We start from the raw sequence: 14546 nt of genomic DNA on the forward strand, positions 1-14546 counted from the left end.
CAGGTGAAATAGTCCTACAAGCCTAAAATTAGGCATATTCTTTAATTGTAAGCTTACTATTTCAAATGAATTTGCACTCATAACTGTAATGAATAGTTCACAACATTCCATAAATACTTGTTTTAAGACATGAAAGCTTATGTTAACTACACAGAACTTTAGTGTAGCAACTATTTGAGCATTTATAATGGGTGTTAACATAAATTATTCACAAGCAGTTAACACAAAAGACTGTAGAATAAATCAGATTGATAAGTTAAAAAACTTATAAGATGCATTACATTTTATTAGATTAATAAACATGTAGATCTGTCTGAATTTATGTATTTGGATAAAAGATCATGAGGTTATCATGAGCACTTTACATGGACAGTCAAAGTATGCAGCATGCAACAGGTCCTTTGTTTTTTACCAGTTTGATTTCCTAGAACTGACCTTCTTACAACTCCATAAATGATCACTCTGACCTATTCAGAATGCCATAACAAATATGAAAAGACAGTTGTACAATAACTTGCTATAAAACAAGATATATGCATTTAAATTCACAGCCTCAGTAACTCAATGGCTATCTGTCTTAGCACTAGCTTTACATCATGTTAACTGACATTAAGGGAGCTCCAGAAAAGCTTCAAAATCCCTCCTGAAATCCCAGTATGCAAGGGAATAACAACTTTTGTAGCCTGTGCCACTACTAATAATTTGTTTAATCTTCAGGGTGACAGAAAATTACTTTCCTTCCTCTTGAACAAATATACAGGAAAAAGACATCCTCTTTGCCAACTCCCTTTTACAGTTCTGACTGTAAGTCCATTGGGATGTCTTGCATGCGGGAACATGATCACTGACAATGACTGTGGCATACTCTCCATGACTAGATCACAACAGTAATGCAGCAGGTGAAACAGGCTGGCTTGAATGAAAAGGTGTAACGGGCTGGCTTGGATCCAAGTGAAAAAGTAAATCACATGGAAACTTGCTTCCTTAAAAATAAAAAGATGCTGCAACAAACCAGCATACTTTCCATTGGCTTCCACTTCGTTTCTGATGCCAGCTCAAGGTTATAAGACAACAAAAATGAGAATAAAAGTTGCACAAAATCAGTGAAGTGAGCAAATTAATGAAACTGGGTAGGCAAAGAGACTCCTGCTTTCATCTTCAAGCGAAAGACAATGTACATAGCTTTTCTCTTGTCTACTGGCTTGTGAAATCACTATTTCTTATCTGTAGTACTTCACTTGTTCTCCATTAATTTCTTTGAAGGTTAAATAAAAACAGAATTGTAATACCAAGCATAGTGACAGCAAGGGGCAACACAGACTACAGTAACAGCCAGCAAGTTTCTTAGCAATAAAAGAAAGCCAAAACCCAAAGGATGGAAGAAGAAAATAATGTTCTCAAAAGAGAAAGTTTTTGATTAATTTCTTTCATTGATTTTATAGCAGTTGCATTAAAAAAAACCCAGCTCCAAAGGGTAGACTTTCTCTCATCCTTTCACCCAACATTGAAGCTTTAAATAAAAACCACAGGTTATACTTTTCAATCTCCTAGTATCAAAAAAAGTAAATTGGGACTTAGCTCAAAGATGAAAGTTTGAAACCTGTCTTTTTGCTTAACAAGTTAACTTTACAGAGCTGCTAGAAAAGTAAAAATACATGCTATTTCATCCCCTGCTTGCTACAACATACACAAGTCTTTGCTTATATCGTATATTCTTACTATAATTTGTTTAAAACTTATTTTATATAAATAGTTATCAAGCTATTTTGAATGACTTTCTACTACTGGGAGAACATTGAAATTCTAAAATGGACTTAAAAGTAAAACATCAAAAAATTGCAATTTTACATGTTTATACTTTTTCTCTGTAAGTACACTTTTTTTTTTTCTTAACAGCTTCCATCAATTAAAATCATGTAGACTTATTGGACACCAGCTGTTCTCATTTGTTATGCTTCAGTAGACAGGGACTCTGTGATTAACGGTCCTTGTTTTTCTGCAATCTGTAGTCTGTCTTCTCTTCCTGCTCATGTACTGTTTAATGAGATAATCTTAACACTGACATTACTAGCTCTATTTCTGATTTACTGGAATAATGCCCAGAGTTTATTGTGACAGAAGGAAAAGTATCTTAAATCATTGCACTGGATTCTGCTTGAAGCTGCCATGTGCCTGGGCAGGAAAGAGGTGGTGTGTTTTCCAGGAATCTCGTGATGTGCTGCAACAGAATGGGTGCATATCCTTCACTGCTTTAATATGTCACTAGAAATCCACTATAATAATAAAGGTTAAAGAAGAGATCTGAACAGGACTATGAAGGACGTCTCAAAACTCGGATTTGAAAACCTAAAAAACCAAAACCACAGAATGCCTGTAACTATAACGTAACATTAGCAAGCTGCAAATTCCCAGTGATAATGTAGACTGTTTCTGCTGTCTGACGTTTTTTAACTTTTAAAAGAGATCTTTCTCAGATCTTGACAAATATGGGTATTTATGATATGAAGTAGTTGATGCATATTTATATTAGAATATTGAACTTATCATTTGTTGTGAGTAAGATCACAAAATACAAAATCATAAAATGCCTTGGATTGGAAGGGAGCTTCACAGGTCATCTGGTCCAACCCCCCCTTCAGAAGCAGGGACATCTTTAACCAGATTAGGTTGCTCAGAGCCCCATCCAACGTGACCTTGAATATTTCCAGGGATGGGGCCTCCATTACCTCCCTGGTTCTAGTGTTTCACCACCCTCATTGTAAAAAATTTCTTGTTTATATCCAGTCTAAATCTGCCTGCCCTTAATTTAAAATTATTACTCCTTGTTCTGTCATAACAGGCCTTGCTAAAAGATCTGTCCCCATCTTTCCTTTAGCTCTCTAGGTACCAGAGGCTGCTGTAAGGTCTCCCTGCGGCCTTCTTTTTCTAGGTTAAACAACCCCAACTCTCTCAGCCCGACTCCATCAAAAACCTCAACATGGTTGTTCAATGTATGGCTGCATGTATATATTTTAAGTTTTGCTATCCAAACCTCGCTTTAGAGCAGTTTGGCAAAACAGCTGCTATATGCAAACAACATAACATATTACCCTGTGTTTTCTCAAAAAAGCAGAAATCTATTAACAAACATGTTTTATTTTCTACAAAGCACTAGAAACAACAAGCACAATGCTTCGTATATGAGCTAAAATTTGCAGCATATAGCAACATTATGTCTGCTGCTAAGAGCTAAAGCATTTTTTTCTGAGGAAAGAAAGGAGCACATCCGTTACTCAGACAATCAGAAGTGTCCAGGTGACACAAAAAAAAATAATTCAATATATGTTTTCATTCTCTATTGAAGTAAAGTCAAAACCTCACAAAGGCACTTTGTGAAATGGAATTTTAAAAGGACATATGTGTTTTCTCACAGAAATAAGAGAAGGAAGTACACACAGAGTGACATAGGAAGAAGCAAATTGGAAAAGAGGGTTTGTCAGGCCAGAGGGCCCTCTAGGCCTGTACTGTTGTCCAGTCCTCTGGTCATCATGCATTTTTCTCCAGAAGATCTATGGGTCATGATGTTTTCATACATGTGTGTATCTGTATGCACGTGCACACATCCATGCACACACATTTAGTTGCATTCACATGCATACATATACATATATTAAATTTATAAAGTTATTTAGTTGTGTTATAAGTAAATTTCACTTCTCAAACATTTTAACTATGCTATATTTATAGCCACAATATTTGGCCTATTTCCAGCTAGAAACAATAATTTTGGTGTTTCAGAGTTGAGAAAATTCTTGTTTAGAAACTTTTACTTGATATGCCTTCTAGAGTCTCAGATCAAATCCTAAGACTCCTTTATGAATTTGCCAATATATTTTATGCATAAAGCTTTAAATAAAGTAATAAGTCAAATGAACAGCTCAGGGGCAGATTGGAGGAAGTAAAGGCTATATGGTACAGTTTTGGTAATAGGGGGATAGTAGGAGCGATTGGCTGTAAGCACCTTTCATAGTCCATATATAACGTATCAGCCATTTTCTGTTAACCTGCTTTTAATACACCAGTGTGAGGAAAACGTGAATTGATTTTCAACTGATTAATAACCATAAAATAGAAAAACATTTACCAATTTATTCATCATACTTTTTCATGTGTTTTCTTAAGTCCCAGATAAGTGCTTTTAAAATGAAGATATATATATATATATGTAACCGGTGTAACATGATAATTGTATTTGCTCTTTTGAGACTTTACTGAGCAGTTATAAAAAAATCAAATTACTATATACTGTGTTAACATTATTATTGCATATTTTAAAGTCTCATTATGGAAATAGAACTTTTCTGTACAGAGCTGTGTAAAACCAGATCTTAAATGACTATTTTCCTTCAGATAAGTTTTTTACCAAACTGGTCTAAACCCAGATACGATGGCATAATGCACTTAAGGACACCTCTAATTGAAATGAAACAGAAAATAGTAATATTGGCAGAATCTGGTGGACTGAAAATTACTTTTGGAAAACACTGAAAATCAGTATTAAAAAAAGAATAGAGATTTCTAAGTTCACAGAATCACAGAATCACTAGGTTGGAAAAGACCCACAGGATCATCAAGTCCAACCATTCCTATAAAGGATGGACCTGGATATAAACAGAGATCTTGTTAACCTTCTAGAATGATAAATATGACTAGGACTTGTGTAATCGGAAGAGAATTTATAGCATCATGTACAGATTAGAAAACAAGTATTGCTAATAATTGTAGGGTCTAGATATTTCTGGAAATGGGAACTAAAAGATTTCTCTAGAAAACAGTCAATGCATCAATAAAAGGTGACATTATTTTAGAGTAACACCTATCCGGGTGTATTTTAAACATAGAGAATCCAAGCTAGTTTTAAACTAGTCAGCTTAAGATCTTGCAAAACTCTCTTTGCATTGGCATCAACTCAGACTGCATTATAAATTCCACCCAAGAAGGAAAATATAAAAATATTAAAACTGATAGAAAGTTAAGCCATGTTGTCCTCTATCCTGGTGTGACTGTAACGTTATTACTAATTCCTCACATATACTTAACAAAAATACACTAACTAAGGTTTTGAGTTTCAAAAGGACAGAGTTTTAAAAGTTAAGGAAAAATAGGGAAGGTAGGTTTACCAAAGGCAGGCTATTCCAAAATATTCCCATTGTAGGAAACCTGGCACATGTCTAAATTAAATACAGCATTTATAAAAACTACTTCTATAAAATGTTGGGTTTAATGTCTATTTTCCATTTGATTTTACTGAAAAAGAAATATTTTACTGAATATTCACAGGATTCTCAAGTATTAGTTTTACAGCTGCTCTTGTAATTTCATAAGCGATCTTGGTACTAATGCTAATGAAAACTCTTAAGGAAAAAATATTACAGAGGAAGGACAGACAACCTGGACAAACTTCAAAGAATAAAAGCTTTCACTTTAGGGTTGGAAGGAATGATACAGAAGTGATGGAGATAAATAATTTTGGTTTTGCTTGTCTTGCTCTACTTCTGCTTTTAAAGAACAGCACTGAAAACCTGCACATTCCTTGCTGGCTCAATATACATCAGTGGAGAAATGTAATGGGTGAATTACTCAATCAGAGGAAGACCTCAATCACCAATAAGATGAAGCCACATCAAAAGGTGATGTTATTACAGCATGCATCTGTAAGCATATTCCTTCAGAGGTTATAAAAGAAAATGGTAACATCAATGTCCAAAGCACAGATGGGACCCTATCCAGACCATGTTTCCATGTCTAAAACATCAGCTTAGTGAGAACTGATATAAGCAGAAAGACTAAATAAAGGAAAAGGAAGCAAAGACAGAAATTTATAAAGGAAAACAGGTAATCTTGATTTTTGTAGTGAAGAAAAAAGCTGTGAATGGATAAGAATAAGCTGTTTAACTACAAGTAAGAGAGACAAAATATTTAAAATACATGACAGCGTGGATATCAGAATGTCATAATGAATGGGAATAAAAGGGCCAGAAAAATAAATTCAGTCTTGAAGCCAGAAGGTTTCTTGGCATCATAAGGATGAAATTAGCTTGAACTTTCCCTAACAGGAAGAACACTGAACTTAAGCTTGAACAGTTATATAATTATACCATGATCCCGACTGAAGAACATTGCATGTGGAGGAGTTAATTTTAATCCTGTAATAACTTGAATGACCAAAATGAGATAACCCTATCTATGGGTGGGGTCTGCACAGCCTGCTGATTGGAGGGTCATTTGATGATGCATGACTTGTGGTTCCCAGCATCTGCAGGGAGGGATGTAAGGTTATCTGTACTATTCTCTCATTCTTTACAGTGCTGGCTTTAATAAATAGCATTTTTAATAACACCTTACAGAGGTTGAGTGTCTTTCTTACCAGGATCATAAGGGACCAGCAAAGTGTAGTGAGCTTGTCATTGTATAAAAGGAGGTACCCAAGTTGCCTGCTCTGTACCTGCAGGGAACTAGACTTAGAAGGTCCCTTCAGCTCCAATTCACTAGAAGGCCCACGTATTTAAGATCTTTAAAAAGAAAACCTTAGGGACATGTGAATTTTCATTCTATCTCACTGGAACTGCATAATTTCATAAATTTATCAAATCAAAACTGTTGATTCTTGGTATCAGCAAGCTAATCCGTGATTTGTATTTTTTGTTATTTTTGATTGTTTAGCTAATGTATATTGAAAAGAAAAAATCCAAAATGCTTGTGCTAAGCTTTTTTTTTTATGACCAAGGCATTCATAATTTCAACTCATTGCATACCATCTTTCCAGGACGAGCTTGTGGCTCTCATTGATCCTGCTGGTTAAATGTATTATGAAATTTGCCATAACATGACGTAAGACATGAAAAAGAATGTAATCTTGCAATTTTTTTATTTTAACAGAGAAGGCAGAGATGCGTGTAACTATACAAACATGATTTGGGACAGTTTCAGTGGAGAATCTTTGTATCCAATCTTTTGTCTTTCTGAAAGGTCATTTGAGAAAGTTCACTTTTCTGCCCTACAGTACTAAGACACAGCCCTATAGACCAGGACTGTTCTTTATAAGCTTCAGGAATCTTTCCAAGCTCACAAACAGCATGCAAACAACATTATTTGCTGACTGAAATCCCTGAGCATTATTCTTTCAAAAGTGACCAACGTTTATGCAAGACCATTCTGCACACATTTATTATTTACCTTGCATGTGTGAGGTATGTGCTGTCTTGACACTTGGCAATATATACTTCATAAGCTGACAAAAAAAACCTCTGTTCAACGAAGTTTTATAAAAGCTTCTTCAAGATGTAGAAGCAAATGCTAATCAACTGCATGGCTTCTTCTGTTTTCCTCAGTTTTTCCCATCAACAGTTTGAGAAAGTTTATATTCTTCCCTCAAACTGTCTCTTGTTGTAAAAGGTAGACAGAACTGTATGGTCAAATATTGTTTTGTATTTGAATTCTGTGGTTCTTTTGAACAGCTAAATGCTGCACCACATGATGTAATCAGAATCTATTTTGTGGTATAGGATGGTTGCACAACTGCACTGAACCTGTTAACTACTTTCATGCTTGATAACAGGCCTCTGACTAATTGGAAAGTATGAGGTCACACACAAAAAAACCCCGAGACTCTTTTTATTTAACAAATTAAGAAAATCAGCTATGATCGCTTTCAAAACAGTTCCCTTCTGAGCTGGCACACAGCTGCTTACAATGCTGCCAACATTCAAAGTTATGCTACAGATCGTTTTCTGAAAGGCTGTTGAGAATCTCTGTCATTTTTGATTTCATATCTTCTACTGACAAGAAATGGGTTCCTTTGAGTGCCAACTTGATCTCTCGGGTATTTTCACTGTAAGTCTCGGTGAGTAAATGGAAAGTTTTTGTTATGGATTTCTTGAGTTTCACAAGAAACTCCACATTAACTCACTGTTCGCTCTTGCACGCTGACATTGTCTGACTAAGGGTAGGCAAACATCTATATCTGAACATGCATCTACTCAGTATGAGTGAAGCGATTGAGTTGAGCCTTGTCACACTGTGACAGGTTAGAACGTGTTCTATAACCATATCTTTGTCTCTTGCCTCCCACTCTTGTTCCCCAAGCCATAGTATTAGTTGTGAATTTTGTGTGTTGCACCTTGTACATAACCAATACAGAGTTTGCATTTATACAGTATTAACCAGGATGCTCCTTTATGCACGGGCAAACTATCACAGATACAGGTACGGCTGAGACTGCACAGCCAGTCACCAGTATCCATTCAATAGCCTCTTGCTGTCATTTTGATGAGGTAAACTCTTAAAAACACAGGACACAAAATCCTGCAAAGACAGGTCAAGACAGCTAGACAAAGATATGTCTGCTCTCAGGAAAGAATATAGATCAACACACAACAGAAAAGTCACCACATACAGAAGTATTTGTTTTTTCTCTTTGCTTCCAAGCATCGCAGTAACACTCTAAATCACCTTGTTCAAATACTGCAGAATCTCAGATGCAAGACTCAAATTTCTAACTAACAGTAAGTTACAGCTAGCTGAGATCATTGCTCTAAAGGTCACCCACTTAAAAGGCATGTCTCCCTCTGTGCCAGCACGCCCTTACACTGAGTAATGTGTTACAGATTAGAGCCCCAAGGCCAATTATATAGATTTTGTCACCTAGTCATTCCCTGCATAAGGGCACTTACGATACTGTTATGGCATTGGTGCAGAGTGAATGCAGATGGCTTTAAAACCCAACAGAACTTGTACACCGTGTTCACGTATGCAGAGTATATGTCAGTGGATAAACCATTGTAGTGCTGTTGGTTCACCTGTAACATGCCAGTCTGCACCACCTAAAGAAGGAAAAAGAGGAGAGCTATCCCCTATGCCAGTCCACACAACTGAAGTAGCTCAGCTTGAGAGAAACAGGAGATAAACTGTGTTCATACATGAAACTAGTGTACACAGGCCTAAAGGACCTGAATTTTGCACTGTAATCTTTGTTGTTTCTCCTGTCTCAGTTGCAGTAATCTTGAACGGAAAAACCATGTTAACTGTTACAGATTTAAAGCTATATTTACTGAAGTTTACTCTGATTATATTAAAAAATTAAGGCCTATAATAGTTTTCAATGGCTTAGCTTCATCCTAATGTTCTTTGCAGCAGATAGAGACTGTCTAATTCCAGTAGTTATTTATTTTGTCTAAAATGTCTACTGAAGATGAATCTGGCACCTCCTAATGACATCAAAGAAGGAAAAGGAGGGACTAACATGAGGAAAATTACCATAATGTTACCCATCAAAAGTACTAAAGAGATTTTTATGGAGTGTTTCCAGAGGTTAAAAAGTTTTACCTGTGCTTCCTATTCATAAATGGAAGAGCAAATTGTATATTATCAACCATATGCTACCGCCAAGCATGTCATTGAGAGAATGTGTTATCTTTAGAGCTCTTGGCACGGGGCCAAGCACTGAAACACATTGCTTACATTGATATTTTCTTGCGAGATCTTAATGCATCGTATCACATTCCTATTATGGAAGTAGAAACTTAAGATCTTAATGTTATATTTGATACAAGGCAAAACCATATAATTTGCTGAAAAAGTCATGGCTGTTACACTGTAGAACAAAAATATTACTTTGTCATTCTGCCTTATTCCTCAGCATTCCTTCTATGCTTTCTCCAAAGAGACTTTTAGTAAAGAAGCAGTGAATTATCAGAGACAAGTTAATACTGTCAACATCACACTGGTATATCCTGCAATTATTTGAACAGTGTTACAATATTCTAGGAGATAACTTGTCACCAAGAACATACTGCAGAAAATCTCACAAAAAAGCGAATCAAGAATACATTTGTGGGAGGGAGTATGTGTATACAGTTAGGGAAATTGGACTTAAGGAGTTGCATAAATACTGCTATAAACACTGCTAACAGAAGATTTTAGTCCACTATCCTGCAATCTTAAACATCAAGAAACAGGAGCAAATTGCAAATGTAACAGTTCAACAATATGAAGACTGGTGCATTGAGTAACAGCCAAAGACTTAAGCAGCATTCAACCATCTAACAGAACCTAACAGCAGTATCGTTCATGCATCAAATATTTAAAAAACTCAAACTAAACTGATTCTACATGAAAACTAATTAATTGAAGTCAAATTAATCAAGAATCTGGACTAATACAATGATCGTCCTCATTTAGGCTGGACATTAGGAAAAAATTTTTCACAGAAAGGGTCATTGGGCACTGGAACAGGCTGCCCAGGGAGGTGGTTGAGTCACCTTCCCTGGAGATGTTTAAGGCATGGGTGTATGAGGTGCTAAGGGGCATGGTTTAGTGATTGATAGGAATGGTTGGACTCGATGATCCAGTGGGTCTCTTCCAACCTGGTTATTCTATGATTCTACAAAAATATTAGAATTTTAAGTAGGTGTGTTATATTGCAACACTTCATGAAGTAAACCTGCCAATTATTCAGAAAAAAAATCTCAACCGAACAGCATATCAAGGACACAAACACATTGTATGAATAAAACTACAATTCTTATAAATCCTCAAGACAAACATGCAAATAGTAAAATTTGAAGCAGTGACACCGTCTGTTTCATAGCTAAACTGCATCTGAATAATTACAAGTTTGGCTCTATAAAAGTGGTCTAAATCTAAAATGAAATTAAACTATAAATGGTGTTTTTTGTAAGAACTAGCCTCCGGTTGTCTAAAAACTTTCCTGTATGTTCTTTTTCAGTACCTTACTGTTTTCTGAAAACACGCATCAGTAATTTCAAGCCTGTTCTCTCTCAACAAGGATTTCTCCCTGTTTAAGAAAACAAGCTCATCCAATGGCTCACAAACTTAAAACAAGATGAAAGAAAGAAGGTCTCTGTCTTCTCAGTATGAATCTTGCCTCCCCTTAGCCTCCTAGAAGAGGAGAGGATAAAAATAATCCTTTATTTAACTGATCCACCAGTGAAGACAATAGTCATTTTTGGAAGACACACCTTAGAATTTCTTGAAGAAAATAGATTTCGATCTTATTGCTTTATCAGCCTTCCTAATTCCCCTTACATCCCTTTTGCCATGCATAAAATAGCTATAGCTAAAGCAACTTTACTTCATACATCGTGATGCAAATAACGTGTCACTGCATAATTTGCTTTTCCTCTGAGCATGACATAATTCATAACTTCTGTGCTCTAACTCAAAAAATATATTCAGAAAAAAAACAGAAGCTCTCTTTCAGGCTTAACTCTGTTAGGCATGTATCTCTATGCAGAGAAATGTTTCAAATTAATGGGATTTTTTACTATTTGTCCAGAGGCTTATGTTGAATTTTACATAGTAAATGTGTAATCAAGCTTACAAAACTGTAAGCTAGATAATTTGAAATTACTTTATATGTATGTTAAAAGAAAATATAATAAAAATGAAGAGATTTAATTCTGGAGCCAAGTGCTTGAACAAAACCCCCTAAAAACTTAGGGCAGTGCTAGAGAGTTCTGAGAAGGAAAAAAACTGCTTACAGATTTATTTCTTTATACTTACTGAAAACTCTTTCTTAATTTAAAACTGGACTGCCTTCTTTGACAAAATTATATAGCAATGGATCAGGATTTTTGCTTTATAGCCTTTGATATGCTAATACAAATTATTTAAATGGCAGTGATTGTAACAGTTACTTAAAACGTGTGAAAGAACTAATAGTACTTATTTTTACTCACTCACAACTTGCTAGAACTTGATAAATGGCAGTTGAGCAAGCTCTGCATTTCTTAGAAATAACTACATCTTCGGATCCTCTTTAAAAATCAGTTAAAACAAGTCATTACACAAAATTAGGTTCTACACAAAAGTTTCCAGTATTTCAAGTAACTTGCTTCCAAATATTTTGCCCAATGTTTTAGGCTGTCAGAAGTAAAAGAAAATTTAGGTAAATGTGATGGAACATTTTGCTTCTAGCAATGTCCAAATGTGTGTGAGTTTCTTTTATAAGAAATTTCAATAAAAATTCTGACCAAGACACTGCGCTAGTCCATCTGAAGAGAAATGACAGACAAACAGGTGAACAGACACTGCATTCATATAAGTATTGATTCCTTAGGCCATATGGAAGGTTGCTGGCTGGGAAAGCCAGACCAAGATGTACTGAAATAAATTCTACAATATTAAGATTTATCACTGACAAACTGTGGTTAATGTACCTACCTGATAAGAATACCAAGATTCAAATGTTTTAACATATGTAAAATAATGACTTTTTGTCCAGAAGCAGCAAGCAAATGTATGTATAATTTTTCTTCTTAATCTTCCATAACGCACTCCCAAATATACATTTGCTATAAATTATAAACTCTCTGGAATTAGCATGTACAATTTCTAAATTATTGCACAGTACTTCCCACAACAGACCTTGAAACTTGGTGACATTTAAGTGCAAATATGATGCGTATCTACACAATAAACAATAAAGGCAAAGACTATTTCCATAATGATTTTCAGATTTGCAGTAGCTAAAGCTTTGATGAGCCTGTTTACTTCACAGCCCTGCTAAAGTACTGATATCTTCCACCACCACAAAAACAAATCTATAAATTTCTAAAAGAAGCTGCTGCACCTCAAGAAACACTGAACCTGTACACTAAGAGAATTACAATGTCCCTTAAGCTTTCAGTCAAAACCATACTAGCATTATTCCTATGTTTTCAAATTAGAAAAAAAAAATACATCCCAAAGATTAAGTACAGAATAACTGTATTGCTCAAGGACTTACAAGAACCCAGCTGCTGCACTTATGCACTTAACTATGTTCTTCTGACTTCTGGCCTAGTTCCTTAATGGAAACAGAGAACCTTTTCTTAATACTAACAAAAGCGTAGCATTCAAATACCATGATGTTGTAGCAGGTTTTACTTGAGTGACTAAATACAGATTAAAATGCTCAGCTTCTGTTTGAGTTTGAAAATTACAACCACTCATTTAATCTACTTTCAGTTGAAATTTCTAGAATTTGGTACTGAAAATGTAATATTCAGGAAAACAGACTTCGATTCATTGGACATTTAACATAGTTTCCCAAATTCACAATTTATTTCTGCTAAACCTCCGGTATTTTACAAAAAAAAATATAAGTCTTCCAAGGCAGGGAAAAGAAGGAAAAGAATTATTTCCCTGAAAACAGCTGGTTGAGGAACAATTCCTAGTACTGAAAAATGGATCAGCCTAAATGATCACAGTGCTTATGTCTGGTCTTAAGAAAAAAACGAACACACTTCTGTTCACACTGGTTTATGCAAATAAAAGGTAAGATAAAAAACATTTTGACAAAAAGTAGACAAGATTTTTCTAGTTCTGAGAAGACCGCAGAAAGAGAAAGTGAACTTTTTGTTCTGTGGAAATATGGCTCAAACAATGGAAGAAAAAGTGTCAAGGCAAAAGTATGTCCCCCTTTATAAAGAGAAACTAATAAACATGTATTAGTATAAATCTAGAAAGTAAGTTTGGTGGGTTTTCAAATGAGGGAGGTTTTGTGTCATGTGGTCTTACCTTTCTCTGTTAAATTTCAGGGAATGTAGGATAGCTGGTCGCTTCTGCCGGAGATTCCACAAATGAAGTGCATCATCTGCACTTGCACTGACCAAAGCACCCTAGAAAAGACACAAAATATTACTCTTCTGCTGATTCTATCTTATTCTTAAAGTGATCCTCACTTTTGAATAATCTACCTGTAGACAATGATACAGTTTATGAAAAATCATTGCTTTATTCTAGGAAAAAAATATTTTACCATAAACGATAGTAAATTGGAATTGATCTGGTAAATGTAAATATTTTAAATTAATGCATGATCAGCCAAAGTTAAATTAAAATTCCATCAATTTAAAATTCAAATTAAAGCTTTTCTGCAATGTTAAACATGCAAGCACTCATGTACTTCCACATAAGCACAGGATTAACACAAAGCAGGACAGACAACACTTACTTAAAGAGGTGAACATGAAGGATATAACTAAAGGAAAAAGGTATTAGTTTGCACACCTACACAGAAGTGACAGTGCCAAGCACAGTGTAGTAGTCATATCAACAACATGAAATTCAAAACTGAGACTGTGAAAAGAAGATGTAGCTAAGAAAATAGGGACAGGTAGCACAAGGCGAGGACCTAGGAAGAACTAAGAGATATAGACAAAAGGAGAGAGCCTTTATCACAGATCAGAAATACTCTGAAGACTGGTCCTGCTTCTGGTAGACAGAATGAACAACTTCCAAGGTCCAGATCTCTGTCTGCCTAGACAGCTTGAAGTGAATTTATTCTACCTCCTTCCTACTGTCTTTCCCTTCCCCATGGAACAGCGATGCCATGAGAACATAGACTGCAGAGGAAGGTCTCTACTGCTGCTGCACTGGTTTACTACAATTACACTCCTCATCAGGTCTAGTAAAAAGGATCTATTCTTGTGTATTACTATGGCAGAGAGGAATTAGATACTGCCCAAACAGAAGGCAATACTTTATTTTGAGGAAGGGCAAGG

General features: G+C 35.4%; 1 protein-coding gene across 5 annotated transcripts in view; it reads right to left on the reverse strand.

Moving 5' to 3' along the window:
* Positions 1-14546, reverse strand: part of STXBP5L (syntaxin binding protein 5L) — a 197940-nt gene that overhangs the window by 106652 nt on the left and 76742 nt on the right. For all 5 annotated transcript variants that reach the window (XM_069866934.1, XM_069866918.1, XM_069866947.1 and 2 more), the window contains exon 4: positions 13561-13661. In XM_069866934.1, the coding sequence (XP_069723035.1) occupies positions 13561-13661 (101 nt within the window). The remainder of the gene's footprint in view (positions 1-13560; positions 13662-14546) is intronic.

This window comes from Phaenicophaeus curvirostris, chromosome 1 (assembly GCF_032191515.1).
Source record: "Phaenicophaeus curvirostris isolate KB17595 chromosome 1, BPBGC_Pcur_1.0, whole genome shotgun sequence".
Classification (NCBI taxonomy): Eukaryota; Metazoa; Chordata; class Aves; order Cuculiformes; family Cuculidae; genus Phaenicophaeus; species Phaenicophaeus curvirostris.